Raw genomic sequence first — 26633 nt, forward strand, 5'->3', positions numbered from 1 at the left:
GAAATAAAATATGAACTTGGCAGTGGGGGTGTGTATCTGGTGGTGAGGGAGAGCAGGGCCCCAAGTGAGGGCCTCTGAGCCACATGCGGCCCAGCCCAGCTTCCTCCCCAGCCTGCCCTGGAGCCCTCCAGAGCCCTGGATGGAGCCCAGACAGAGCTGGACCTGGGCTGGGCTGGGTGGGCCTGGAGACGTGGGGACCCTCACTCCAGGACACAGACCTCCCAGACCCAATGACTTCTTTTCTGGGCTGTGATTTTTAGCTGTGGCTGGTTTACTACTTAATGTTAATGTGTCCCAGAAAGCAGCAGCCCCCCTAATTGCTTCTCAGGGGATGGTAACCAACAGCCCTTCCATCAGAGTGACACCCCCTCATCACGCCCTGCCCCTGAGGGATGAGTCCTAGCCCAGTAAAAACCATTTCCGCCCCCCTCCCCCTGTGCTCAGCTGGGCTGACTGGGTGTGAGAAGGACACACCCCGTGGGCTCCTCCCGTGTCAGGGTCCCAGAGTTTTCAGGCTGAGGGGCCCTGGAGAGGAGCTTGTGCAGGCTGAGCCAGGTTAACAGGGTCATGGCTAAGTGACAGACCTGGGGCTCAGGCTCTGGCCAGTGTGCAGGGGCCACCTCTCCTGGCAGGGCTGACACCCAGTTCAGCCCTGCTAGCAAGAGCGGGCCCTCAGCCTTGACCCTGCGGGGTGGGCCCAGCTCCTGGTGCCTCCCCATGACGTGTCTGCCTGGTAAAGCTGTGGCCAGAGGATGCCAATTGCCCCCGTCCCTGCCTCAGTCACCCCCCACCCCCACCTCCCTGCTCTGTGACATGGGGGAGTGAGGATGGGCCGGGCCCCCAGGTGGGGGCAGCTCGTCTTCTTCTGAGGCCTGGACAGGGGCTTGCATGGTCTGACCATGGCCTTCTGGGCCCCACTGCAGGCCAACAGTTCATTTTCTAAGAGAACAGTGGGTTTTTATTTTTTATTATTTTTACTAAAACTTATGGGCAGTGGGTGCTGTCGTCCCAGGGAGGAAGTGTCCTGGCAGATACAGCTGGCCAAGCTCGCCTCCTGCTTTCTGCCTCATGCCAGCCCCATGCCTGGCAGCTCTCACCCCTTTAGACTTCGGGCTCTTTGCTCCTCCCCTGGGTGCTGGCAGTCCCCTCGGAAGGGGACTGGACTCCCCCCCACCAAGGGCAGCTGCAGCCTTGACCGTGTCCCCCACCCAGGAGGCCCTGTGCCCACAGCCCTGGTTCCAGCAAGCCTGGGTGGGTGTGGAGGAACAGGACCAGGGGTGCTTGCCCCACCCCAGCAGCAGGAACAGGCAGGAGGAGAGACAGAGGGCCCCAAAACCTGCTTGCCAGAGCACCTTCTCCAAAAGGGAGAATGGGAATGGGGCAGGAGAGGCCGACAGGTGCTCCCCTGCCCGGGGGCTGGCTTTCGGCAGAGAAGGCCCAGGCCAGGGCTTGAGGCAGAGGCGGGGATATAGATATCACTCAAGGTGCACCTATCACCACAGGCCCCATAAGCTGGAGCTCCCCAGACTCGCAGGACCCTTCCTGGGCATTAGGTTGGGCTGGAGGGCTGTGCTGTGGTGGGGAGGGTCCCACCCACCCTGACAGGAAAGCCCTCGCGCCCGGGGACCCCGCTCCCAGCCTCCACTGCTACCGCCCTGGCTGCAGGGCGTGCTGAGAGGCTTGCTTGGCGCGCTGCCGCCGCAGCCGCACAAACCCCTGGGCCTCGCGGTCTCCCTTCCGGCTCTCCAGCAGCTGCAGGATCGGGTCCCCTGTGAAGACAGGGGATGGGAGTCAGACTCAGGGAAGGGGCAGAGCTGGAGTGGGGGTGGGGGGTCAAACACTGCCCCGTCCCCCAGCTGACCCACCCCGGCCAAGCTGACTGGGCATGCCTGCCGGACGAGCCTGGGAACAGCCACTTCTGGCACGACAGAGCACTAGCCCCGTTCACCAGAGCCCATCGCAGCCCGAGAGGCTGGCACACGCCTGAGGTCGTGACTATTACAATTTCACATCAGACCCTAGGCCAGCTAGTTAACCTCCCTGTGCCTCAGTTTACTCATCTGTAAAATAGGAATAATACCTGTTGTTGCGAGAATTGAGTTAACGAATGTACAGTGCTTAGAACTGGCCCGTCACGAGTGTACAAAACCACAAACTATCACTGTTACTAAGCCTAGGCCCCTGGGAAGGTCACACTGCCAAGCTTCAGGTTCACTGGTCTCGACAAGACCAAGGGATCCGTCTGAGTCCTCAGCTGCACAAACCATTGCATCCATTCCACTGGCTTCCAGCTTCAAGAGGCATTTTCTGACCCCACAGACCTCTCACCCTGCATGCCCTGTGCTGGGCCAGCCCCCCACTCCAGCCCGGCGGCCTCTGGCCTTGTCCCCGGGGCTCAGGCCTACCGTTGGGTGCAGGGTAGGTGAGGGGCAGGCGCGTCTGCGGCACCTCACCCAGCTCCTCGCTGCCAGGCAAACCTGGCACTGAGCGCAGTGGCAGGAAGGCCTCCCCCTCCAGGTCGTCGGTCCCCAGCCTGTCGTGGTCCAGCACAGTGAGCAGAAGGCATGCCCCCTCCGTCTGGCACGGCTCGGCGGGCACCAGGCTGCAGTGGGGGCAGAGTCGAGCTCAGCTGCCCACCCTGCACGCTGCCGCCGCCACCCCCCTCCTGACCCGTGGGCTCACTGCCTCATTCTTCAGGACAGGCCAGGACAGGTGGGGGTTAGGAATGCAAAGCCAGCCCCCAGCCTGGCCCGTGGGACACCTGCTCTGACCTCAGCGCTGGGGCTCCCCCCACCCTGCAGTGGGTTCTGCCTGGCTCCTGGAGAGCAACCCCCTGTCCCCCGATGCCCCTTCCCTGGGGCCCAAATGTGGCCATCCTCCCAGCAGGGCCAGGGCCGGGGAAGCCAGGGGAGGGGTGGGAAGATGAGTGGGAGCACTGAGTGTGGGGACCACCCACTCACAATTCAAAGGTCTCATCAAAGAGCGGGTGAAGGTCCTTCTTGTGCTTCTGGGTCTCGCGAGGGGCCAGCTCGGGGAACACGTGCCTGGGCTCCAAGGTCAGCTGGACAAAGGGGTCGCTGGTGCCTGCAAGGGCCCAGGGAGGTGTGGACGAGGGCATCCAGCAGGGGCGCAGCCCCCACCCCTGCAGCTGTGCAGCGCTCCGCAGCCCTAACCCCTCCTGGTGATTGGAGGAATTGCACCCGGGGCACCGGCCGGGTGAGCAGAGGCCTCCGGGGGTGTGGGGGCAGGGTGGGCTCTGGGACCGGTGGGCCAGGGTGAGGTGGCCGCTTGGCAGCCCCCACTCACCATTGGAGTCCAGGGGCAGCAGATTAGAGGCGCTGAGCAGCTCCACACGCAGCTTCTGCTCGGAGGCGCGGTAGGAGGCCTTGACCGTGACTGCCCCGAGCCCCTCAGAGGTGGTTTCCGCCTTGGGGGGATGGGAGGCATGGGCAGTGTCTGCTCAGGGTCACGGCAACGGGCGGCAAGGCTAGGGCTCCAGCGCAGGGTGCAGCGGGGAGGGCGGCCTCACCTGCTGCCGGACGCGGCTGCAGAAGTACTGCTGGATGAGCTCCCGGCTGGAGGCCGCCTGCAGCAACAGGTCCCTCTGCAGAGCCTGGGAACAGGGCGCATCCGAGAATTCGCGGGCACCGGCCTACTTAACCGCAGCCCCATCCTGCCCTTCAGGAGCTCCCAGCCAGGGGAGGAGACATCGATTTGGTCCTGGGCATTACAGGACCACTGGCAGGTGGATGCCGCCCCAGGAATGCCCAGGCAGCCAGCCAGACCTCGGGGCTCAGAAGGCCCCTGCGCTAGGTGTAATACACAGCCATTGCCATCTCGAAATTCAGTTTTTAACAAGGAGCCCCACATTTTCCTTGGCACTGGGCCCTGCAGATTATGTACCCAGGCCCTGGGCACAGGTGAGCCGGAAAGAGCAGTTTCCCACCACCCCCACAGCCCCCAGCTCACCAAAAGGCCCCTACCTGGAAGGTGGCGGTGTGCAGGGCCTCGGGTGGCAGACCACAGCCCTCCGCATGGAAGCAGATCTCCAGGTTCTAGGGGGCGAGATGGCGGAGGTGACCCCAGGCCCCTCCCACCACAGTTACCACCCACTGCTGGCGCAGATATGATTACCTGCAGGGCGGTTCTCAGCCTGCTAGAGGCCAGCGGGGAGCTCCGCTGGGAGGCAGCCACCTCCGCCAGCACCGTGAGCGTGTGGGTCCAGAGCAGGGTCAGAAGGCTGGGGCGAGGCACACAGGGACAGCCGGACACAGGACGGGAAGACGGAGGAGGAAGCAGAGATGCTTTGGAGAAAGATGAGGCTCCACGGGACCCAGGCCCACCCCTAGCATCTCTCCACCTCCTGCCACCTCCACCTCCACCTGTTCACAGGTGAGGCAGAGGCCAGGACTGGCATGCAGTGGAGGGAGGGAGGGAGGGCTGGTCTCCTGGGGGAAGGAGGACAAGCAGGGGACACACAGGGTCTGTCCTATCCAACATGTCTCAGCCTAAATGAAGACTCCTTCTCACTTACCAAACCCCAGCAAGCAAACAAAGCTGGGGTGGGGGCCTTGTCCCCCCAATGTCCAAACCATACTCAGCTAATACTCAGTTGGGCGGCCTTGAAAGGGGAAGATCTGTGAGGTAGTGAGCTCCCCGTCCCTGGGAGTATTTGAGCAGAGGCTGGTTCCACCCTCTATAGGGAGATTGCATAAGGGATTCCCTGCCCGAGAATAGGGGCCTGGGAAGGGGTGCAGGATGGCGAGGTGGTGGCTACTGCAGACCTGCTGAAGTTCTCCTGCACCAGGTTGGTGTTCATGTAGCAAAGCTCCACCTCCAAGAACTTCATCAGGGGCAGAATGGCCTGGGAAGGGGGGCAGGGGGCTTGTCTGGTGCTGGCCCTTTCGGGTCCCACCCCCATTCCCTGGCCCTGATCACCTGGAAGTCACCACCTTCTTGAGTCCCAGGGACACAGGGCCGGGAGCGTCCGTGGGCATCATTCGGAATGTCGGACGCCCTGGCCTCCACCCCCTCCCCGCCCTCCTCTGCCCCGCTGTTCAGTCTGCTCTGGCAACGCTGGCCTCCTCTATCGTCCTTGAACCTGCCACGGAAGGCACACTGCCTTGGGGCCTCTGGCCCTGCTGTCCCCTCTGTCTGGATGCTCTCCCCGGTGACATCCTCACGGCTCCCTCCCCTACTAGAACATAAGCTCTAGGAAGGCAGGGATTTTTGTTCTGTTGCTCACTGATACTTCCCCAGTGTCTAAATCAATGCCTGGAGTAGATTAGGTTCTTCATAATTAGTCGGTGAATTAATGAATCACCTTCCTTCAAGCAACCAGAAGTGTGCATTGTTACGCCCATTCACAGATGAGAAGATCAAGGCCAGCCGAGAGGGACATGCTGAAGGCTGTTTGGCCGTAAAGCCCAAGCCCCTCACCGACCCCCACTGCAGCCCCCAGGGCAAGACACCTCAGGCAACTGACCAGCACCCCATGGAGTGACCCAGCCCCCAGTCCCCTCCAGCACCCTAAGAGGAAACTGAGGCCCAGGGAGGGAACGTGCCTCGCCCAGGTCTGTGGGTTCACCTCTGACACCCCAGGGCCTTCAGCCCCTTCACCACCCCAGACCCAGTGAACTGGCAGGGCAAGGCCAGCAGGCGGCAAGGCTCACTCACATCCTCCGGCAGGACGGACTCCCTCACGCCCACGAGTTTCTGGATGTGCTTGGCAATGCCCACCTCCAGCTGGGGACACAACCCGGGTGGTGGGTCAAGAGGGGTCGGGCTGGGGGCTCAAGTTCAGGTTTAAGAAGGGGTGGGGGTTGGCCGTCAGCCTCGGTCTTGTGTGGGGCCAGGCTTGAGGCCGAGGCTGGGGCAGGGTGGGGGGCCCAGCAGGGTGGGACAAGGTACCTGCTCCGCCAGGGTGCGGACGCCCGTGCGGATCTCGTGGCCCAGCCCGGCCAGCGCGCCCTGCAGCTGGGCGTGCAGCGTGTTCTGCAGCTGCCCCTGCTCGAGCATGGTTCCCACGCGCTGCTCCAGCGCCTCCCATGCCAGCTGGGTGGGAAGCTTGCCGATGACCAGCCGCAGCTGCTCCATGTCGTTCACCACCACGCACAGCTGGGGACAGGCGAGGACAGAGGGATGCATGCAGTGCCCGGTGGGCAGGCACCAAAGCCACCAGGCTGGGCCCCTGGCCCCCAGCTCCAGCCCTCACCATGTTGGCTGCCTGGCCCTGGTCCTTCTGGCCTGCAGAGAGCTCGCGGGCTCGGGCCTTGATGAGGCTGCAGTACACCAGGGCCAGCCGACAGGTGTCCTGGGGTGGAGTGGAACGGGGGGAGAGTCAGTAGCGGGGGAGCCTGGGAGGGGCAGAGGTCGGGAGGTGCAGGAACCCCAGAAACTTGGGGGATTTGGGACATGGGCCTTTGGAGGCTGCTAGGGTGAGCCCTGGGGAGAACCACGGTGGGTGGTAGCAGGGGTGTCCTGGGGGAGGACTGGAGGACACGATAGGAGATGCCGCACCTCCACGAACTTGACGGTGATCATGAAGGCCTCCTCCACGTCAGGCCAGTCCAGCTGCCGGGCCGTGTGGCTAATCTGGGCGAAGCAGGTGGACAGATCTACGGCCGAGGTGCTATGCTTGGTCAGCTCCCCCAGGGGCACCAGCTGGAGGGGTGCGTGGAAAGGAGGGCTCAGGGCCCAGCCACATCCACCCCTGCCCTCCTTCCTTCAGCAAGACTTCAGAGAGCTGGGCTGGGGGCTACAAAAGGGACTTCCAAGGTTCTGCCCAGACCCCACACCTTGACCCCAGGCTGCAGGACTGGTCTGTAAAGGGAAGCCAAGGATTTGAGGAGGCAGCGTTTTGCAGACAACTGACCTCAAGAGCAACCAGAGGGTGTGTTCAGAGCAGGCTTCCTGCTTCCACCAGGCCCCCGAGGACTGGGCAGAGCCCCAAGCCCCAGCTCTGTCCTCAAGACTCTGTCCTCGGGACTCCGTGCTCAGCCCCGCCCCTGCTCCAGGCCCCGCCCCCACCAGGCCCCGCCCCCACCTTGTCCATCTGCACAGCCCGCTGCACGCGGGCCAGGGCCACGCTGTAGGTTTTCTGTAGCCAGGAGGGGATGGCCGGCTGGAACCAGCGGTGGAAGCCGTCCAGGGCCAGGACTCCGTCCCTGGGGAGAGCTGGGACTCAGCCTGGGGGAGGCTCAGACTGGGCCCTGGCCCTTCCCCTCCTCAGCAGCCCTGCATCCTGGATCCCACCTCTCAGAGGGGACAGGGCCCAGCAGGCAGAGCTCCTTGAGACTGACATAAAGCTGGAAGAGACTCTCGCCCATCTCCAGGGACATGGGGCACTCCACCGCCACCACGTGGTCCTGCACTCGCTTGGCCACCTGGAAGGAGAAGCATGGTGTGCGGGGAGGGTGTGTCCAGAGCCAGGACGGAGGGCAGAGCCGGAGGAACGAGGGGTGAGGAGGGTCTCACCAGCCACTGCAGCTCCAGAAAGGCCGTGGAGAAGAGGTCGATCTTGAGGACACTGGAGGGAAGGCAGCAGAGATGACCCGGTGGCCACAACCCCACGTCTCTCTGGGCCCAGTTCTGGGCCCTGCCCCTCCGGCCGCTCACTCACTTGTGGAAGATCTTGCCCCACGTGAGCTGGCACTGACGCAGGTCGCCGATGACGTCCTGAACCAGGTTCAGCAAGGCCTTTCCCGCCTCCAGCAGGCCCTGGCAGGGACGGAGGTGGGCTGAACAGGGCCGCGAGGGACAGGCACCCCCCACCCCCCCCACACACAGCCCCCCCCAGCCCTCACCTGCACCATGGGCTGGTGGTGCTGCTGCTTCACGTGGAACCATTCGACGGTGCCAGTCTATCGGCAAAGAGGCAGTGAGCAGGCAGGGGTGGCTAGGCCCTGGCACACACCCTGCCCAGCCCCGGGGCGGACACCCTACCCTCAGGGCCTCTGTCACCAGGCGGGGCAGTGGTTGGCTGCTGGGGCACAGCTCTCCAAAGGCCTTCATCTTGCACATCTGTGCCAGCACCCTGCGAGAGAGGGCTGCATCCACAATGCCCTCTCCCACCCTGGGGATGCCCCACACCTCCTCCCTCTTCCCTGACTCCACCGAGGAAGGAGCAGGGAAGCCCCTGACCTGAGCAGAGCCTGCAGCCGGGCCGGGGAGTCGGGCACAGAGAGGGGGAAGACGGACCGGAACTTCCGGATGAGGGAGAGGCCATAGGCCAGCAGGGAGCTGAACGAGGCGGCCAGCTCCTCCATCTGCAGAACCCGGAGGTGCCCCAGGCGGGAGCTGCTTGACGGGTCTCCGGGGCCCCCGTAGGCTCCTCGCCCACCCTCACCCTGCCTGCCCCTCCACCCCCACCCCACCCCTTGCACACCTGCTCTGCCTTGAGCCGGCCCTGGATCCACTGGTACTCGATGCTGGTGATGGCGTGCAGCAGGCAGCTGCTGGGGAACTCGAGATTCTGGTAGAGGCGGCTGTAGGCCAACCACTGCCTGCAGCAGACAGGAGGGTCCTGAGGGGCCCCGGGGGGAGCCCACACTTCCCACTGCTCACCCCGGGCCTCGAGCCTCTGGTCGGAGCCTCCCACAGCTCCAAAGCCTTCCGTGGGTCCCCCTCAACTGGCAGAGGCTGCAAACCGGTGGCCAAAGGTGACCCCCAGGAATATTTCTTTTTTTTTTGGCTCCCACCAGGTGTTTTTCAAAAATGTAAATTAACTACCCATCCTTTAAATTAGGATACTTGTCATTTAAAAAATCCAGGATTTCTTGTTGGAAGAGGAAGACTTGGGGACTTGAGCCTTCATGCACACATGGCAAAAATCAGCTGGGGCGTCCCTTTAGATAGTTCCAGAAGACTTCACAGAGGTGACAACGGAGCTGAGACTTGGCATTTGGGTGGGGATTGAGGGGGTGGGGTTGGGGAGCAATCCAGGGACGAGCAGAAGCCCCCATCAGGACCCAGATGCACGGCCCATGTCTGCTCCGCTCTCCCGCCTCACCTCCACTCCACCATCCTACCTGGAGACCCCGGACCATCCTCCGGCCTCCTTCCCTTCCAGCTCCCATCCACAGCCGGGTCCCAGCCCAGCTCAGGGCAACACTCTACTCTCGCCCCTCCTCCAGTCCAGGACCCTGGATGCCCCCCTTCCCACTCTTCTCATGTGCAGGGGGCTGGCTGTTAACCCCAGGGGCCCCTTCCTGTCGTTCCCGGGACCTAACGTAGTGCTGGGGCCGGCCAAACCCTCAGCACCGATGTGTTAGCATGGGTGCATGGATTTGCTAACGTGAAGTTGAGGCCCTGGGAAACTGGCCCTGGGAAGGGGGGCAAACTCAGATGCCAGGACAGGCAGGGGGTGTAAGGAGGCAAAGTGGCCCATCAGCCGCCATGATGGGCTGGGGACATGCACCACTCTGCCTTGGCCAACGGCTGCTCTGCGGAAGGAAGGCCCTGCAGTTCCAGCGTTACTGTTTCACAGGAAACCAGAAATCTGGATTTTTATAAGTTGGCAATGCACTCAAAATTTAAAACACACAGTTTGAACCAAACAGAACCTTCCCGAGGGTTAGACCCTGGGCTGCCAGCTGCTGGTCCCCAAGGGGGGCAGGTGGGGAGGGAGAGGGTGGCAGCTGCACAGACAGCCCTCCCACATGTTCCGGAAGGAGCTGGGCACTCACGCCATGGACCGGTGAAAGTCGGACAGGTCCTTCTGCGTGGCGTGGAGGAAGAGGACGGTGGTGGCCTGAGGACTCAATGACCCATCCCAGGACGTGCTACCTGTCTAAGGGGAGCGGTGGAGGGGTGTGAGGGCCTGCCAGGGGGGCCCTGGCCCCGCCAGCCCGGGAGGGCAGTACCTGGTGCTGGGTGACCTCGTGTGACATGAGCTGCTGCAGAAGGTGGAGGTGCACCGTGTAGCTGGGCTGCGAGCGGCTGGCTGTGGTGGCCCTCTGCAATGGGGCCGGGCGGCCGTGAGTGGGGAGGATGCACCCCTCCCTAGCCCAGCCAGGCCACTGAGGGAGCGGGCGGAGGCCCCCGGCCCGGGCCCAGACCCACCCGCTTGTGGATGAGCTGGAACTGCAGGTGGCACTGGCCGCGGTCGGGGTAGGTCTCAGTGCAGGGCTCCAGCGGGTACCACTGGTCTTCCTGGCAGCGCAGGTCCTGCCAAGGGGCCCACGTCCACGGGTGTCACGAACCTCGCCGGGGGTCGGGGCCAGGGGAGGCAGCCCCCAGGCTCCGCTTGGTGCAGATTAGGGACCCCTGCCCAGAACCCTCACCCACCACCTCTCTCCAGGGGCCCTTACCCACCCCACTCACCTGCAGCCTCAGAACCACGTTCCCCAGAAAGTCGTCCTGGCCCTTGTCCTTCCGGACCTCCTTCAGGATCCTGTTCAGGGAAGGGCCCCGGGAGGGAGGGGGCCACGCGCCCAGCGGGATCAGGCTGGGGACTGTCCCCCACCTGCAGTCCCCTGGGCCCCGCCAGAGCGAGCAGCCTGCATCCCCTGCGTGGGTGTGGGGATGGGACAGAGGGATCCCCGCCGCTCCCCCCTTCTCCCGGGGACCCCGCCCTGCTCACCTCCGCAGCCCGTGCAGGTCCGTCAGCTCCCCCAGCTTCTGTCGGACAGACTCCACCGTGTCCATGTCCCTGGCGGGGCAGAGGTTTGAGCAGGAGGCAGAGCCCACGGCCCCTTGGGGAGGGGGTTCTGCTACCTCCTCCCAGCACCTCTTCTCTTCCCTGTCCTGGGGGGACAGGGGGGTGTCACTCACCACATGTCCAGATGAAAGCTCGCACTGCTTATGTCCTTGAACTCCCTGTAGGGACAACAGGGCATGGTTGAGGGCCTGAACAGGCCACAGGCTCCCCAGCCCTGAGCCTGTCCCCCCAAACTGCTCCCATCCCCAATATCACCCACTGATGAGTCTTAGCCCAACACCTGCCTCTTGAAGCCGAGGCTCAGGGCACCTCCCAGGACCCCCAGCTGCCCTCCCTGCTCCGTCAGCACACGGACCAGTTGTGTCTTTAGTCCGTCCTGGCTGGCTGGCCAACTGTCTGTCTCTGTCTGTGTCAAGCTCCACCCCAGTCCTTGCCCAGCCTGGCCAGGACTCTCCCCCCAGCACAGCCCCAGCAGGGGGTCTGCAGGACACGTACAGGATGAAGGTCTCATCCCAGACGGGGTTGAGGGTCTGGGTGACAACCCGGGTGCGGTGGGTCTGCTCCTCGGGGATGGTGTGCTTCACCACGGCCTTCTGCCGGCGCCGCGCCCCCGGGCTGCCCCCGGGCACGCCCACCCCCTGCTCGATGCCCAGCAGGCAGTAGGGGTCACTGAACCCTGGGAAGGAGGGCCCGGGCCGGCCTGGGTGTCAGCTGGGCTCACCGGGGGGCTTCCCTCGCCACCCCTACCCCAGCTGTGCCTCCCCTGGCCAGATTCCAGGGGCTGGGGGCTACGGTGCTGAGGCCAGCCCTGGGGGCCGCTTGGGAGAAGGGGGCTCCCCGCAGAGGGTTCTGGGACAACCGAGATGGGGAGAGGAAGGAGCCCGGAAGGCACCTCCCCCTACTCACCACTGACATCCTTGCCCAGGATGCCCTTGGCCTGTTTCACTGTTGCCTTCAGGCAGAAGATGGGTTTCTGGAGAGAGGGGTGGGGTCCCCTGAGGCCCACAGTGCACTCGGCCCCTCCCAACTGGCCTCCCCCTCATCCAGGGTGGCCCCAGACCTGGCTACCTCAAGCTCCTGGACCCGCTGCAGCATCTGCTGGTGCTCCTCAGGCTCCAGGTGGAAGGCCTGAGGGGGAGGAGATGTGGGTAGCAGTGTGGGGGGCCTGGGGGGCCAGAGCAGGCCAGGCTGGGCTCCTGGGGGCAGCTGGGCTCACCTCCCGCAGGTAGAGCAGCAGTTCAGAGGCCTCGGTCACGTGGCCGGGCTCAGGCCGGCCCAGACGGTGCAGGATGGTGTAGATGGCTTCCTCGTAGAGCAGGGCCCGCTGTGAGACAGCAGGGTCACCTTGGGAGACTCTGCGGGCTCAGGAACCCCACCCAGTCGCCCACCTGCCTTCCTGACACCTGCGCCTCATTCCTAGAGTGAGGATAAGGCACCTGCCTGTGTGTGGCAGGACACGAGACCCAGAAGTCCCTGTCTCCCCTACCCCTTTAGCTGCCCTAGCCAGCAGTGGGGGGTGGAGTCATCCAGGAGGATGTAGGGCTGCCCCCCAGCACCTCCATCGTCCACCCCCACTCCATCTCTTACCTCCTCAGGGGAGAAGTGGTGGGACGGAGGCTCGATCTGGGGAGCAAGGTGAAAAGACCAGGTGTCCCAGGAGGCCAGGCCCAGGCTATGCCACGGGAGCCCCAGCACCCTGCTGCCCGCTCCCCGCAGTGTCCTGCACCTGCTCCCACAGCAGGCCTCCTGGGGGTCCAGCCCCCGGGCTGCCTTCCTCGTCCCCTGGGGTGCCGTGGCTGGGGTCCATCGGGTCTTGGCTGCCCAGCGCCAGCTCTCCGCACCCGTGCCCCCACCTCCCTTCCTTCCCCAGAGGAAACAGCTCTGCTTATCGGGCGGCCCCGGCGGCGGAAGTGAGGCCCAGCAGCGGAGGTGGGAGCCTGGGTGGGTGCTGGGCAGGCCAGGGGGCTGCTCAGCTGGTCTCGGGCAGCCCCCCGCAACACACACACAGCAAGGAGAGCCTCCACCGACTAGGCCAGCACCTGTGCAGGTGCAGGTGCGGGTGCAGGGGGGATGGGGGGCTGTCGGCCCCAGCGGGGGAAGGGGGTCCGAGAGGCTCAGACCCTGGCCCTGAGAGCCGGGGCCACCCGGAGAACACACAGCAGACCCCACTGTGCTGACCTGGAGGCTCTGCCCAGGGCCTAGGGTCGGCAGGGGAGGGGGACCTCAGACCAGGACTTCATCCTCAGCCCAGACCGCACCCCGAGACCACAGAGCCCCACCCAGGCCAGCTCTCCTCCCCGTGAGGTCACTCCTACCTCCGCAGCTGTTTGGGGCAGGGGATCCTGCAGTTCTCTGACCCTGCGGGGCCTTATCTTGATGGCTTGGCGCAAGAAGGGAGGGCGCCGCTGAGTGTGGGACAGGGGTGTCGCCATGGTGGCCGGCTCGGCCCTTCCCCTTTGCTGTCCCCGCTGCCGCTGGGGGAAGACGGTGAAGCCACAGGATTATGCAAAGAGCCCCTGGGCTGCCACCCTCTGCCCATGGAGGGCGGGCGGGCGGGGGTTGGGGAGGGCGTGGGGGTGGGCGGAGGGGTCAGGGCTTCGCTGGGGAGCCTGTCTCCCAGGCCCCGCACCTGCTCCTCCCAGGATCCTGGGATCCTCCCAGGCTGGAGGCAGGAGTGGAGCAGGAGGCGGTGCTGGGCCTGCCCCGCCTCCCACCAGCGCCCTGGGGTGGGTCTGGCACCCCCCAGTAGGGGGCGTCGGGGTGGGCCGGGCAGCGCCTCTGCCCCATCCTGGGTGCTGCCCCGGGCAGCCGGGCGCTAAGGGGTCTGGCCTGTGCCTCCCCCAAAGGTGCCCCGTGGGTGGGGTGAGGCGGGACACAGAAGGGGGCGCCCGAGAGGCGTCTCCCCCATTGGCAGCAAAGTCAGGCTCGGCCGGCTCCGCCCCACGGGTGACATTCCACTGCGGTGACAGGCTGAGCTGGGCCGGCAGGGACAGCCCCACGGCCCCTGCCCCCACCATGATGGTCCGGGAGGGCAGGGGGGCTCCCTTCAAACACCCTTGGAGGACTCAGCCAAAGCCCCATGTGCTTCTGTGTAGGGCCAGCCAAGAGGAAGGGGCAGGACAGGCCCCACTGTACCAGGAGGGTCTGGAAAATGAGCCTTCAGTGCCAGGCCTTCCCAGGCTTATGGCCAGCCGACCCCCTGGCCACCCTCGTACCCGACCCTGGCCCCGTGGCTCCCAGGAGGGTGACGCGAGGTACCGCCCAGGGACACACCGCAGAGCTCCAGCCAGGCCGGGCCTCAAGGTGTCCCTGGCAAGTCTTGACCGGCTTCGGACGGCATGAGCCACCACCTCCCTGAGACAACCCCTGGCCTGAGCCCGGGCCCAGGCCTGCAGCTCTGTGCGAGTCGGGGGGACTGGGCCCGCAGCAGGAGCCTGGGGAAGAACATCCCAGCCCAGGCCTGGCCCCCAGCATCCTCCCACCCAGGGCAGTTTCTGGGCTGTGGCCCCCATTCCCACCAGGCCCCAGGTGACCGTGTGGGTGGGAGAGTCGCTGAGCAGCCATGGGAATAGGAGAGGGCGGAGAGGGGAGGCCCTGGCTGTGTGGGGATCCAGGGGCTCCAAAACCAAGGAGCTCCCACATGGGGAGGGGGCACAGCCTCCCAAAGACTCCTGGGGACCCCCCTCTCTCCTCCCAGTGAGTGCACCCCAGTCACCAGAGACAAAAGGATCCAGTTATTTTGTTTTTACTTCACGTCTTCAGCAAACAAATCATGATGCAAACAGGATTTATTTCACATCAATATATTAACTGGAGTTTTTTCAAATAAATAGGGCGTTCTCTTTAAATAGCCATCTCCTCACGTCATGGCCAATCCAGGAGCAAATGAGCAAATTTTAGTGCATCCAGGGGGCATCCAGCCAACCAGGCAGGAAGCTGAGGGGCAGAGGGCAGGCTGGGGTCGGGGGTCACAGGCAGCACACATGGCCAGGGCTCAGGGCACTTCTCCCCAGCCCACCCAGCAGCCCCAACGGCGTGACGGGGTGGACATGCATTGTCCAGTTCCAGGCTGAGAAGCCCCTCTAGCGGGAAGAGACGAGAAAAGGCAGAGCAAAACCAACTGTGGAAACACCAGCAGGGAAGCACAGGGGCCTCCTCCCTGGCCGCAGCAACCTGGCCCTGCGACCACCCAACCCCAGAGGCTCAGGTCAGAGCCCTCAGGCTCACACAGAGTGGCCACAGACTGACCCCGGGCAGGCAAGGGTGACAGGGCTGGAGTCTGGGCTGGAGCGGAATGTGGCCTCTGGAGGCTTGAGACAGACCAGAGGGCGGAATGTGGGGGTGGCCTGGCAGGGGCCCTCCGGGGCAGGCCAAGGCCTCCTTCCGGGCCTGGAAGACACGGCTGGTCTGGTCACACTCACGGGGTTAGTGGCAGCTGAGGACAAAGCGGTTACCGACACGAGAGACTGGCCTGGGGTGGAGGAGGTGGTCAGAGAGGCCCTCCGTGGGGAGAAGCCACGAGTGAAACGGGAACAAGGGGCACACCAGGCTCCCAAGGGGAGCCCTGGAGGCGGCAAATGGGAAGCCTGGCTGAGCAGCGTTGTGGACGAGCTCAGGCGGGGAGCTGGGGGGGACTCTCCAGAGACAGGGCCCTCCCTTCCTCGGACGCTTCTTCCTGGTAAGTGTTTTTATCATCAGCTGGGGAGGAAGATCAAAGCCCTCCCAGCGCCTCCCCCAGGCCAGTCTCAGCCCCACGGAGAGCGGCAGGGAGGAAGGATGGGTGGCAGGAGGCAGGGAGGGCTCTACTGGGTCTTCTTGTCTTCCGGAGGGTAGTACGGGGGTGGTGGTGGCGGCTGGCTCTAGAGGACAGAAGAAAGAGCACGTTAGAGGGGGGGAATGGAGACGAGCTCTCCGGCCCCGTCCCTCCTGGAGCCCAGCTGCACACTCACTGCGGGCATGTAGACGTTGTGGGGGTTGCCTGGGTTGTAGTAGGCACTGGCAGCGGCTTCGGCGGCCTTGGCTTCAGCTGCATGAGGGCAAACACAGCCAGCACGGTGAGCCCAAGATGAGCCCAGCGCTCCTCTTCCAGCTTCCCCTGAGTTGCCTCAGCCCTGACCCCCGCCCCCTTGCTCAGGGCAGTGGGCACGAGGGACCCCATTCCAGCCATTAAGGGTACTTAGAACTGAGGCACGCTCACCAGGGCCTGGTCCCGTCCTCTCCAATCCCTTTACTGTCCTTCCCTCATCTAATCCTCACCATGACCCTGGGAGGGCGCAGCATCTGCTCTGCAGGGGAGAAAGCTGAGGTATCTGAGAGGAGGGGCCTTCCTGGTCATCGGAACCCAGACTTCTAGGGACAGAGTTGGGGCTGGAGTCTGGCTCTCTCCACGATATCTCTTCTGGTCTCCTGGGGTCGGCCCTAAGCCTGGGGCTCACCCACCACTTGGGAACCCCAGGTCCTTACCTGCAGGGGTGGAAGGGACATCTGGTCCGCTGACGGGAGGTTCCATGGGCCCAGGATAGGGCGGCGGTGGGGGCTGCACGTATCCCATGGCCCCGTCCATCATGGGGGGGCCCGGATAAAACTCTGCTCAGCAAGAGAATGACAGGGACCCAGTGAGCAGCCCGGCCCCCACGCCCTCGGGAAGGCTGCCTCCCAGGGAGCTGGCACCCTCCAAGACCTCGCCAGCTTCTGTTAGTCCTGAAGCAGGTCAAAGAACAAGTGACCCTCCACGACCCCCTGGCCTGGGCGGGCGGGTGGGGTGAGGGGCAGGCAGCAAAGGACACACTCACCAGGTGGGGGCGGTGGATAGGGGTAGCCGGGAGGGCAGGGGTACATTCCATTGGCGACTGGTGGGGGAAAGACATAGGCCCCGCTGGGCATGTAAGGGTACCCATAGGCTCCATTGGGGGCTTCACCTCGGGAGGCTACAAGCACAAGGGGAGAGAGACGTGAGCGGGGCCTGCCAGGGAGGCTGGGGCGGCCCCACCGCCCGCAGAGGGGAGGGTGCTGGGTCCCGGATGTGCATGGCAGACAGGCCTCACCCCACCCCATCCCACGCTCCACACTCTTGGTCAGGGATGAGGCAGGGGTCCGGGATGGGGAGAGCCCAGAGGCCAGGAAGGGGAGGTAAAGGATTAGGGTGGAAGGGTGCAAGAAGGGAAGGAGGGATCAGGGCCAGGGTGAGTAGAGCTGGGAGAGGATGGGGAGGAGGTTTGGACTTCTGCTGAACACATCACTCATATTTAAAAAAAAAAAAAAAAAAAAGAAAGTTTAATGGTTGTGGGTTTTTTTGTTTGTTTTTATGAGGTCACATTAAAACGTCCTTTAATCCAAAGGCCTCTGTCAAAATGCCAAATACCAACTCCAGGCAGGGGACCCCAGCCTGTAAGGTACAGGACAGATGGGACGCTAATTACAGGCTTTCTTCTCGACTGCCCAGCCTGGTCAGCCCAGTGCCCTGAGACTTCTGTCGTGAGCACTTAAAAAATAAATAAAACAAACAAACAAACTTGAACAAACAAAAAACCACAACGCATCCAACGATTCTGGGCCCCTCATCGGTAGAGTCTTACTACCTTGAGACGCCACCTGGAGCATTCGCTGTCCGAACTCAATGGCGCCCCCTGCTGTAAAGGTCAGCCTGTAGGAAGCAGAGCCTTCCCAGCCACCTGAGGAGGGCAGGACGTAAGTAAACAGCTCAGAAGGAGAAAAGAGGTTATGTCCAAAGAGAGGACTGTTTGTCCTCTCCAGGCCTCCCCAGCCGCCGAGGCCCTGGCGCAGGGAAAAGACTGGCTCTGCAGCACACACAGCTTGCTTGGGGCTCCCCCCACCCCCTCGGAGGGCTTTGGCCTGCTGTCCCACACCACCCAGTGCTGCAGGCTGGCCTGGCCCCTGCCTCTGCCTACTGGACCCTTTGGACAAGAGGCTTTTCCTTTCTGGAACAAGCTTGTCCTCCCATCCCCGTCCTGATAAATACATCAGTACTAAGGCCACCAGGTTTTGGTTCTAGAACCAACACCAAGGAGCTCTCTCATCACCTTCCACAAAACGCTTGGCAGCTCCACGGGGACAGAATCCTCAGCACACACCTCCCATCCTGAGGGGGCCCAAAGGGACACTATAAGCTTTCTGAGGGCAAGGCTCAGGCTGGGCTGGGTCAGGAGGGGAAGGCGAGCTCGACGCAGAAGTCTCTGGGAACTGCGAAGGGGCTCCACAAAGCAGGGCAGCTCTCTCTTCCTGGCTCTGACAAAAAGGTCCCTCCAAAGAACTTTATACTTCACTTTCCTGCACCTAAAATTTGAAGACAACCCCTGGAGTGTGATAAGTGTTTTTAGTTTGCCACCATCTGCTGATTTCACTCACTGAAAAGGCAATCCGAGCTGCCACCTAATTTAATGCCAGCTTCGCTCAGCTCTTGACAACCAAAAACCCACCACTGCTGCCCGGCTGGCCACTCACGCACTAGTCTCAGATGTTCATACAAATCTAGGAAAGGAACAAGGCTGGGGTGATAAGGGTCCTAAAGGGAAGTCTCCAAGGCAGCAGCGGAGGTGCCCCCAAATGCCTTCCTGAAGCCCCACCCAGATCCCTGAGCTCCCGTCACCCACCTCCTGCTTCAGCCCTCACTGTTCCCTTGACGTAGTTTGCACCGAACACAGGCTGCTTGATCTCACAGTCCTTCATCAGGTAGAACGGCATCATGAAGGACTGCATGGCATCCCTCCCCTTGGACAGAAAGATGACCTACAAGGAGAGAGGACGAAGGCCATTTCCACCCAGAACAGAGCTCACGCGGCGACCACTTCCCACCTGCTTCCTGCATGTGCCGAGTTAGCTCCCAGCGCCCAGGTGGTCCTTGCCAGGGGACAGCAGCACTGGAGCACAGCACCAGACACTCTGGAGAGCCTTACACACAGACTAGCTGGAGGCCAGATACCCATATTCACCAGGAAAACGTGCCGATCAGACGGCACATGGGAAAAGGACAGGCTGCTCTGTAATTTAGGTGGCGAGGAGGAGGTAGCAGATGTGCCGCATCAGTGGGACGGCCAGGTCAGGGATAGGCAAGGAAGGATTCCTGAAAAGGAATCCTGAGCTCCACAGAACAGCGTGGGAGAGGGAGGGGGGTGGGGGGGACTCAGATCCCAGGAGAAGGGGACTTCCTAGACCTATCGCCCTTCTCAAACTAGAACAAGGGTGCTCTCTGGGTGCACATCAAGAACCCGGACTTCAATCTGTGATTGAAAACGTCAACTTCAATCCCCAGAGACTGAGGGATTTTGAGATTCCTCCTTTCTCTGCTAAGCCGTGGTAACTGAACACTGAAGACATGCTCCTCTTCTCCCAACCGTCTTTAAGTCTAACACTGCTGGGGGCACCGACTCTTCCCTGAGAATACCCATCAGGATTTCTCTCCAGGCCAGGCCATTTCTCACTCTGCAGGGTTCAGCTGGGCTCTCTGCCCAGGTCCGAGGCTGTGGTCATGCCACTGTATCCTCTTTACTACATTAATCACTCTGGACAGACTACTCCTTCAGAAATCAAATTAATAAAATTTTAATTAATAAAACTCCAGGGCTGTGCACCCTAGCAGCTGCATGCAATTACACAGAGATTTTACAGCAGCCACTCTGGAAATGGCAGGAGTTCACTGGAAGTTCTAGCATCTAGGACCATGTGACAAAGGAGCAGGCGCAGGGAGGAACTAACATCCCCCAGGGTTCACAAGCCACCCGACTCCCGAGGCCCCAGCTGAGCTAAGACCATGTCACCCTCTAAGAGCAACAAGCCTCAAGACCAACCTTCCCTCCATGCGACTCACCCGGTAAGGGGTAAGGTAGACAGTGCCCTTCTTGGTCCCTTTGAAGGCCTCGGGCACATTTCTCATGTCACTGAATGTAAGTTCCACATGGTCATAGGACATTAGGACGCTGCAATGAGAAAAGAGGAAACGCTGTGACGAGGTGGTCTGTAACCTCCCGGTTGCCCAGCACATCATCTCATCTAACTGTTTCAACGATACTGCAAGGAAACCACGAATATAGTCATCAAAGAGGTAAGCAAGTTGGGGTTCAACAGAATCCCCCAAAATCCCACTTCCACAGCCCCCAGGTGACCAGAGGAGGAGAGAAGCTAGAAGGCTCTGGAGATGCCACTTTTTCTCCAGATGCAGGTTGGATTCTTGGGGCTAACGCTTCTATTTTCTCCTAAATCCTTGTGACAGACACTCTGTTTTTATTTTTTAGTCTAATACAGAAACATTCTAAGCAAACGCTCTACACAATACAAAAGGGCTCACTCCAGGGTTCCTTTAAAACTGGAATTTTTAATCTGGGTCTGCAAGGATTTCAGTCCATGAGCCCTCAACACTCCCAAGGATGTGCATTTTCCTGGGAGGAGAGCCCACTGCTGTCATCACGTTCCAAAGGGTTCATGAACTGAAGATGAAGGTTCACTATTTTAAACACCAAGATTTAAATGTTGGATTCAAACTTCAATTTTGTAAACACATTTTTTTCCCCCAAAAATGAGGTCGAAGCATTTTCTAAAGCAAGTCACAGTCTATTTAACAGTTACTGAGCCCTGAGCCAGGTAGGAAGCCCAGCAGGACAGATTCTTGCCCCAGAAAAGTCCTACTGAGAGAGAAAGAAAAACAGTCCAGGAGATATTAGCAAATGGCATCAAAAATGTTTGTCCAGGCCTGGGAGCTGGCTCACACACAGGGAGGCTACAAACCAGTGAGCAACGTGAGGTTTCTCTGATTACAAAATAAAAAGATACAAGTACAAGTGGCTCCATTTGTCTCCTTCCTCCTCCCAAATATCACAACCTTCTTGAGTAGGAAGGGGACTGTGGAAAGGAGAACCGACACCAGAAAAGAAAAAGCAAAGCTCAAGAGAAAGAGGGGTGACTGCCAGGACAGGCCAAGCCCATGAGACCCCAGGCAGGTAAGAAAGTCAGCCAGGGTTCCCCCTCAGCATTCTCCTCTGACTTATCAAGCATTCCTGGGTGACAGGCAGGGTGCTGGCCTCAGCTGCATTCAAGCCTCTGATTCCACCATGTCTCCTCTGGAGACTCAGGTTCTGCTTAAACTCTTTGTGCTTTCAAGAGGCTCTTCAGGTCAGCAGGGCTCCACTGAGGGATGGCTTTGCCCAGTTCTCAATGCCAATAAGCAAGAAGGGAGAGAAGCCATCTCCAAAGGGCCCAGGAGAAAACGGAGCAGGTTGGGCAGGGACCCAAATTAACAGGCATTCACGAGAAAGCAGCAAGGGACGGATCTGAATGAGGCTCAACATCGTTCTAGGAGCTGGGTGAAACACTGGACAAAGTTATTTAATTTTACTTCACTGGCCTCAGTTTCTCACCAGTAAACTGGGATATACCATAAAGCTAAATTTTGATAGTGAAGCCTATTGACTTTGGAGACAAGACTCCCTGGAATCCCACCTGTTACAGCTCTGTTCCTCAGTTTCCCCACTGTAAGTGTGCCTAATAATCGGATCTACTGCCCAGAATTGATGTATTAAATAAGGTAGAGCAAGCAGAGTGCCTGACACATAACACACTAAATGCCCCCAAAATGGCAATTATTTGTGTCTAAGGCTTTTCTCCGCTCCTAAAGTCAGGGACTCTGGGAATGGGTCTCCAGAACCACCTCTGGCCCCATCTCCCGCCCCCATCCACAGCTGACCGGAACATCCCAGCCCCTCCCCCACGAACCACCCACCCACCCCCAACCCCGCCTCCAGCCGTTACCCGCCACCCCCCCAGCCCCACTCCCTCAGTTTCCCTCCCTCCACCGCCCACCGCCCACTTCCCACCCAAGACACCCATCCCCGACTCCTCCAGATCCTTCCGCGGTGCTTTCACCTCTCGGTGTTGTTGACAAGCACTCTGCCGCCCTCCGAGTGATTCTTGTTGAGCGCCATCGTCTCTCGGACAGGGGTCGCGCGACTCGCTATGCGATGCGCTTGCGCAACTCTCCGACGCGCCCGTAAAGTGGCGTCGTTCTTATTAGAGCCAGCCAATCACAGCTTTTGCGCGGAGGTTGGCCCAACCACCTGACCCTGAGTATCACGTGTCATGGCTTACGCCCTTCCCCACCCCCACCCCCAGTTCCGCCGCGTCACAAACAAACTGAGGGCTGCAAATCCCAGAAAGCAATGCGCCCAAGAACAGCGACCTCTCCCTACCCCCGCGGAAAAATGCATTCTGGAACTTGTAGTCTTTCAATCCGGAGGTTGGATTGACCCCGCTGTTTTCATAACCTGTGATCGCTCCTCTCGGCGTCCTCAATTGGAAAAGAATAAAGACGTTGGCTCCTAAAAGCGCTGAACCACAGAATGTGCATTGTAACCTAAACTTGGAGTGTGGAGCGCTGAACCTAATGGGGCGCCTTCATTCACTCAACCAACATTCATGGAGCTTTTACTATGTGACTGCATCCCGGGGGCGGCCACGGGCGGTCATAAAGAGGAGTGTGAGACCAAGTCTCGGCTCCAGGAGGACTGGGCTGGCTGGCAGAGAAGAGTCAGAAAAACTGCTATCCCTTTCATCAGAGCAAACCCAGACCCTGCGGGGTCGGCGATGAGAATCTCGGGGTGGGGAGAGCACTGCCGCGCACCGGGGCCGCTGTCCCCCAGAGCTGGCCTCGCGGTGGCGCTGCTGCCTCCGGATTGCCCGGGCTCTGCGCACCGGCCCCGCCCTGCCGAGCCCAGGCTGGAAGATTTAAACCAGACTAGGAATAGCTGAATGGAACGAGGCACAGCGAGAGAACGGCAGCCAGTAAATATGGTTTGCATAATAAGGCTGACTCATTTCAGCTGGTGACCAGGCGCTGGGGCGGCTCCCCCCAAACCTACCCGCCCGCTCCCGCCTCAGGAGATGAAACTTTGAGGGGGAATGTGGCGGGGCGCCCTATGTGGAGATTCTGGTCTATCGTTAACCTTCAGGGTTCAGATTTAAAGCAAACAGTAGATCTCCTGACACGCGGCGGCCAACGTTCAGATCCACCTGCTTGGCTTCCCTCTTGAGTGAGATTTTCTAGGTGGGGGAACCAAAACCGCCTCACTGGGAAAGACCGCGAAACAAACACAGCACCCCCTTCTGTAAGGTCTTATGCAAGACCGGGTTGGACCTTGCAGGGACAAAGGCGATGAATGCAGGCTGTATGGGAGAAAACCTGCCCCAACTGGTTAGATTAATTTTTGTGCATACAGTATATGCAGTGGTTTAAAAGAATTAAGTCAAACTCGGTGGTGAAATGGAAACATTGTCAGAGTACACTAAGTAATAGAATGGCATATAGATATACTTCCGTTTGTATATCAAATTGGATACACACACATATAATCTCTGGAAAGAGCCACCGGAAATTGTGGTGGCATGCCTTTGAGGCACAGGTCTGGGAATTTTGGGTGGGCTGTTGGCTCAGTGTGCATTACATGCCCTTTTGTATTCTTTAATTGTTTTACTATGTGCATTTTAAAATAATAATAAATTTCCAAAAGAAGGAGAAAATCCACCCACCTATGGGTCTGCAAGAATGGCCCCTCTGAGTGACCAATACAAAGGAAGGTGGGGACAACAGTCCAGCTCCAAACCCCATCCCTTTGCCAAGGTTGAACGTAGAAGTGGGATCCAGGGTTTTGGGGGGCCTGAAGCCAGCTATAATTTTGGCCTTCTTGAAGAAATAAAATGCAAAATGATAAATACACAATGCCTGCGGCCACACTGCGGGCCCCTAACAGGAGGGAAGTGCGATGAAGAGGAAGTTAGCATGGAAAGAGATAGCAGGCTCAACCGATTCCGTGTAAAATGTCTAATTTTTCTGCAACTGGGGAAAATATACTTGCCCAACGGCAAGAACTGGAAGAAAATGCACAATTCTATTACGTTAGGATATTGCATATTTATTTTCTTTATGTTTTTAACAATATTTCCAAAATTTGTGCTTTTTTTAAATAATTGTCTATATGAATGTTTGATATATTCATATAATTTGATCGTATTCTTAACGTACAATATTAACATGTAAATTATTTTTTACTCGTATGTATTTTATAAAACCTGAGAGTTCATTTCTTCTGCACACACCTTCAATGCAAATGATTAGATACTTAAAGAAATGTCTAACTTTTGCAATTTTCATAAAATCCTAGAACACATTGGCTAGCACTGTTCTCGGGCCTCAGTTGGGGCCATGGGTTTGCTGTACCCACCACTGGGGGCTCAGTGACAGCTCATTGTTCCCAATCAAGTCAGCCATTGGAGCCCCCCAGGGGATCCAGGTCTCAGGACACTGACCTCTCCTTCTGCCTTCTACCCCACCCCACCCCTCAATCTCACAGGCTCTGCATGTTTCTGGCATGATCTCTCTTCCCTGAGCTGTGATTGTCCGTATTCTCCAGACCGGAGCTTCCTGCTAAGAATGGATTCGGGTGTGCCTGAGCTTTTGTCCCTGTCAGCCCCGGGACAGCCGGTGGGCTCCGTGGTGGCTGAGCCCCTGAACCAGTCACCTCTTAACTCTGAGACACTTCATCAATTTGCCCCAGTGAGCCCAACAATTATCCTCATTTGTGCTGAAAAAATACTTACTGCATGTCAGGAATTTACAAAGGCAGGAAAGCAGTTTGCCAGATGGTGACTTTTTTATTTATTTATTTTATTTATTTATTTTAACTTGACCTGGAGTACGACATATTTTATATCAAGACTCAGTACTCACTGATGTATTTTTATAAGTAAAATTGAAACAGTAAACACCTGCTCAGGACTGGGAGTGTAAAAATCAGCTCAGAGTGAAGTAAACAAAAGCATGTTGATGAGGTTAATCCGGCTGGGAGGAAAAACACAGATAAGGCCTGCTGCAGAGATAACAGGAAACCGCCTTTCTCCCAAGGTCGTTCAGCAGCTGTACCAGGGCATAAGGACCCCCTCTTTCAGTGACTGCTGCTCTCTAACCAGTGATGTCCCCAGAGCAGCCTTGTGGTTCCCATTTATTACTGGGGATGACCCATTTGCTGAACAATGGGGACCCCATCTGTGCCTATTTGGATGTATTATGTCCCCCAAAATGCCTTGTTCTTGGATGCAATCTTGTGGGGGCAGATTATTAGTATTAACTAAGTTGGAACCTATTGGTTCAGTGTTTCCATGGAGATGTGACTCAGTCAGCTGTGTGTGAGGCGTTTGATTGGATTGTTTTCTATGGAGGGTGTTGCCCCCCACCCATTCAGGATCACTGGAGTTCTCTAAAAAGAGCCACACAGGCCCAGACACAGAGCAGAACAACTGAGAGTGGCATTTTGAAGAGAAGCTGCAGCTTAAAGAGACATTTTGAAGATGGCTGTTGAAGGCTGAAACTGACACTTTGGAGAACGCCCTTTTGAAATGTCATCTGGGAGCAAGTGGATGCCAGTCATGTGCCTTCCGAGCTAACAGAGGTTTTCCAGACACCAATGGCCATCCCTCAGTGAAGGTACCCGATTTTTGATGCCTTACCTTGGACACTTTATGGCCTTCAGAGTGTAACTTTGTAACCATACAAGCCGCCTTTATAAAAGCCAATCTATTGCTGGTATTTTGCATAACAGCAGCATTAGCAAATTGGAACACTATCCAATCCCCAGTCAACCCCTGCTTCTCCTAATCCCGCCTCATAAATAGCAGCCAATCCAGAACACGTCCTCACTGCCCTTAGACCCTCCTTGGAATCTTTAGGAGGGAGCCCAAACCTGACAGAAATTGCCTCCCTCCTCTGGGTGGTGGGTGAGTGGGCTTTCCACAGTCCCCTGAAGGTTTCAGCCTGGTGTTCTCTGGCTAATTAGGCTTCAACAAAACAAGTTCCTGAAACAATATCTACCCTTACCATGGGCTGCTGAAGAAAATGTTTTGGCCACTTTATGAGCATGTGGGAAAGTTTTATTGCAATCTTGCATGCAAAGGAAAAGGCCCTTGGTGGGCCAGTCCAAAGATTCAGTCTTGGAAGGAACATTTTAAAGGAAAAAAGCACTCTCAGCGAGCCATGGTTAGGCCAGAGGTCACTGGGCTTCCAGCTGACACCAGCTGGGTGGGGTGGGTAACCAGCTTCCCAGAACAGATCCTAATCCCCATTGAAAGTATCTGCAGGATGTGGCAGCATTTTGTCATGAATGCTAATTGCTTCCCAGAAGGAGACTAAATTACATCAGACCGAAAAATCAAATAAACAGATTCATCCCAGATCATGTTTGGGATCATTTTTATTTAACAGTGTGATATATTCTAATATATCCCATCATATTTTGTCATATTTTCGAAATTGCTGATTGCCACTCACTAAGTTGATTTTGAAACCTGCAGTTTGAAGACTCCATTCCAGGAGGATGGAGGCTGGGGAGGGGAGACAGTGTTGGGGGGAGGAACTGGGTGCTATGGTGGGAGGAGCAAAGGGGGGTGCTGGAGTTGAGAACAGGACCTACCCCCATCCCATACTGGGGCCTGCATCCACCCAACTCCTGGAGCTAAAATGGTCCCATATTTATGGTTCCTAAACAAGCATCATAAAGGGTTATACCAGCGTGATTCAGGGAATTCTCAACACCTTGGTGTGGCAGAAACCAGGCCAGCTGTTGGAACAGAGGGCTTTTAATATAAAGAGTGAGCTAGGTATAGAGTTAGGCAGGTGTTGGGGGTTGGTCTGTGTCCCCCACAAAAGGTAGGTTCACGTCCTGACCCACAGGACTTAGGACTGTGACCTAATTTAGAAACAGGGTCTTCGTAGATGTGATCAAGTTGAAATAAGGTCCCACTGGTTTAGGGTAGGCCTAATCCAACATGACTGGTGCCTTTACAAGAAGAGAAAAGACGCAGGAGGAGAATCTACCTGACAAGGGAGGCAGGTATTGGAGTGAGGCGTCTACAAGCTGTCAACCAAGAAACAACAAACTAAGCTGCAGGACAACAAAGGCATTTATTTGGGGTCTTAGAA

The 26633-nt window shown here is 58.9% G+C and overlaps 2 protein-coding genes across 6 annotated transcripts; both read right to left on the bottom strand.

Annotated features, from left to right (window-relative positions):
- Positions 1 to 951: 951 nt before the first annotated feature.
- On the bottom strand, positions 952 to 13427 carry UNC13D (unc-13 homolog D). 4 transcript variants are annotated; one of them, XM_037810833.1, is made up of 33 exons: positions 13290 to 13427; positions 12976 to 13134; positions 12248 to 12283; positions 11877 to 11984; positions 11729 to 11788; positions 11567 to 11633; positions 11156 to 11336; positions 10774 to 10818; positions 10583 to 10651; positions 10324 to 10393; positions 10063 to 10167; positions 9864 to 9956; positions 9687 to 9790; positions 8387 to 8504; positions 8143 to 8267; positions 7945 to 8035; positions 7806 to 7862; positions 7622 to 7719; positions 7477 to 7528; positions 7255 to 7385; positions 7046 to 7166; positions 6520 to 6663; positions 6215 to 6313; positions 5911 to 6117; positions 5677 to 5745; positions 4785 to 4864; positions 4135 to 4240; positions 3984 to 4055; positions 3530 to 3613; positions 3307 to 3427; positions 2961 to 3084; positions 2406 to 2602; positions 952 to 1769 (listed from the first exon to the last, which is right to left on the bottom strand). In XM_037810833.1, the coding sequence occupies exons 2-33, from the start codon at positions 13090 to 13092 to the stop codon at positions 1648 to 1650; spliced, it is 3273 nt and encodes a 1090-aa protein (XP_037666761.1). In that variant the 5' UTR covers positions 13093 to 13134; positions 13290 to 13427; the 3' UTR covers positions 952 to 1647. The 4 variants fall into 4 exon arrangements, 3 of the variants coding, with proteins under 3 accessions (XP_037666761.1, XP_037666763.1, XP_037666762.1); XM_037810835.1 differs by lacking the exons at positions 12976 to 13134; positions 13290 to 13427 and adding an exon at positions 12839 to 12912; XM_037810834.1 differs by lacking the exons at positions 12976 to 13134; positions 13290 to 13427 and adding an exon at positions 12387 to 12538.
- Positions 13428 to 14389: 962 nt separating this feature from the next.
- Positions 14390 to 21690, bottom strand: WBP2 (WW domain binding protein 2). Of its 2 annotated transcripts, XM_037810838.1 has the most exons (8): positions 21533 to 21690; positions 19485 to 19593; positions 18271 to 18406; positions 17239 to 17331; positions 16453 to 16587; positions 16124 to 16246; positions 15610 to 15686; positions 14390 to 15519 (listed from the first exon to the last, which is right to left on the bottom strand). In XM_037810838.1, exons 1-8 carry the CDS (start codon positions 21589 to 21591, stop codon positions 15463 to 15465), a joined length of 789 nt encoding a protein of 262 aa, XP_037666766.1. In that variant the 5' UTR covers positions 21592 to 21690; the 3' UTR covers positions 14390 to 15462. The 2 variants fall into 2 exon arrangements, with proteins under 2 accessions (XP_037666766.1, XP_037666767.1); XM_037810839.1 differs by lacking the exon at positions 16453 to 16587.
- Positions 21691 to 26633: the final 4943 nt, after the last annotated feature.

This window comes from Choloepus didactylus, chromosome 18 (assembly GCF_015220235.1).
Source record: "Choloepus didactylus isolate mChoDid1 chromosome 18, mChoDid1.pri, whole genome shotgun sequence".
Lineage (NCBI taxonomy): Eukaryota > Metazoa > Chordata > Mammalia > Pilosa > Megalonychidae > Choloepus > Choloepus didactylus.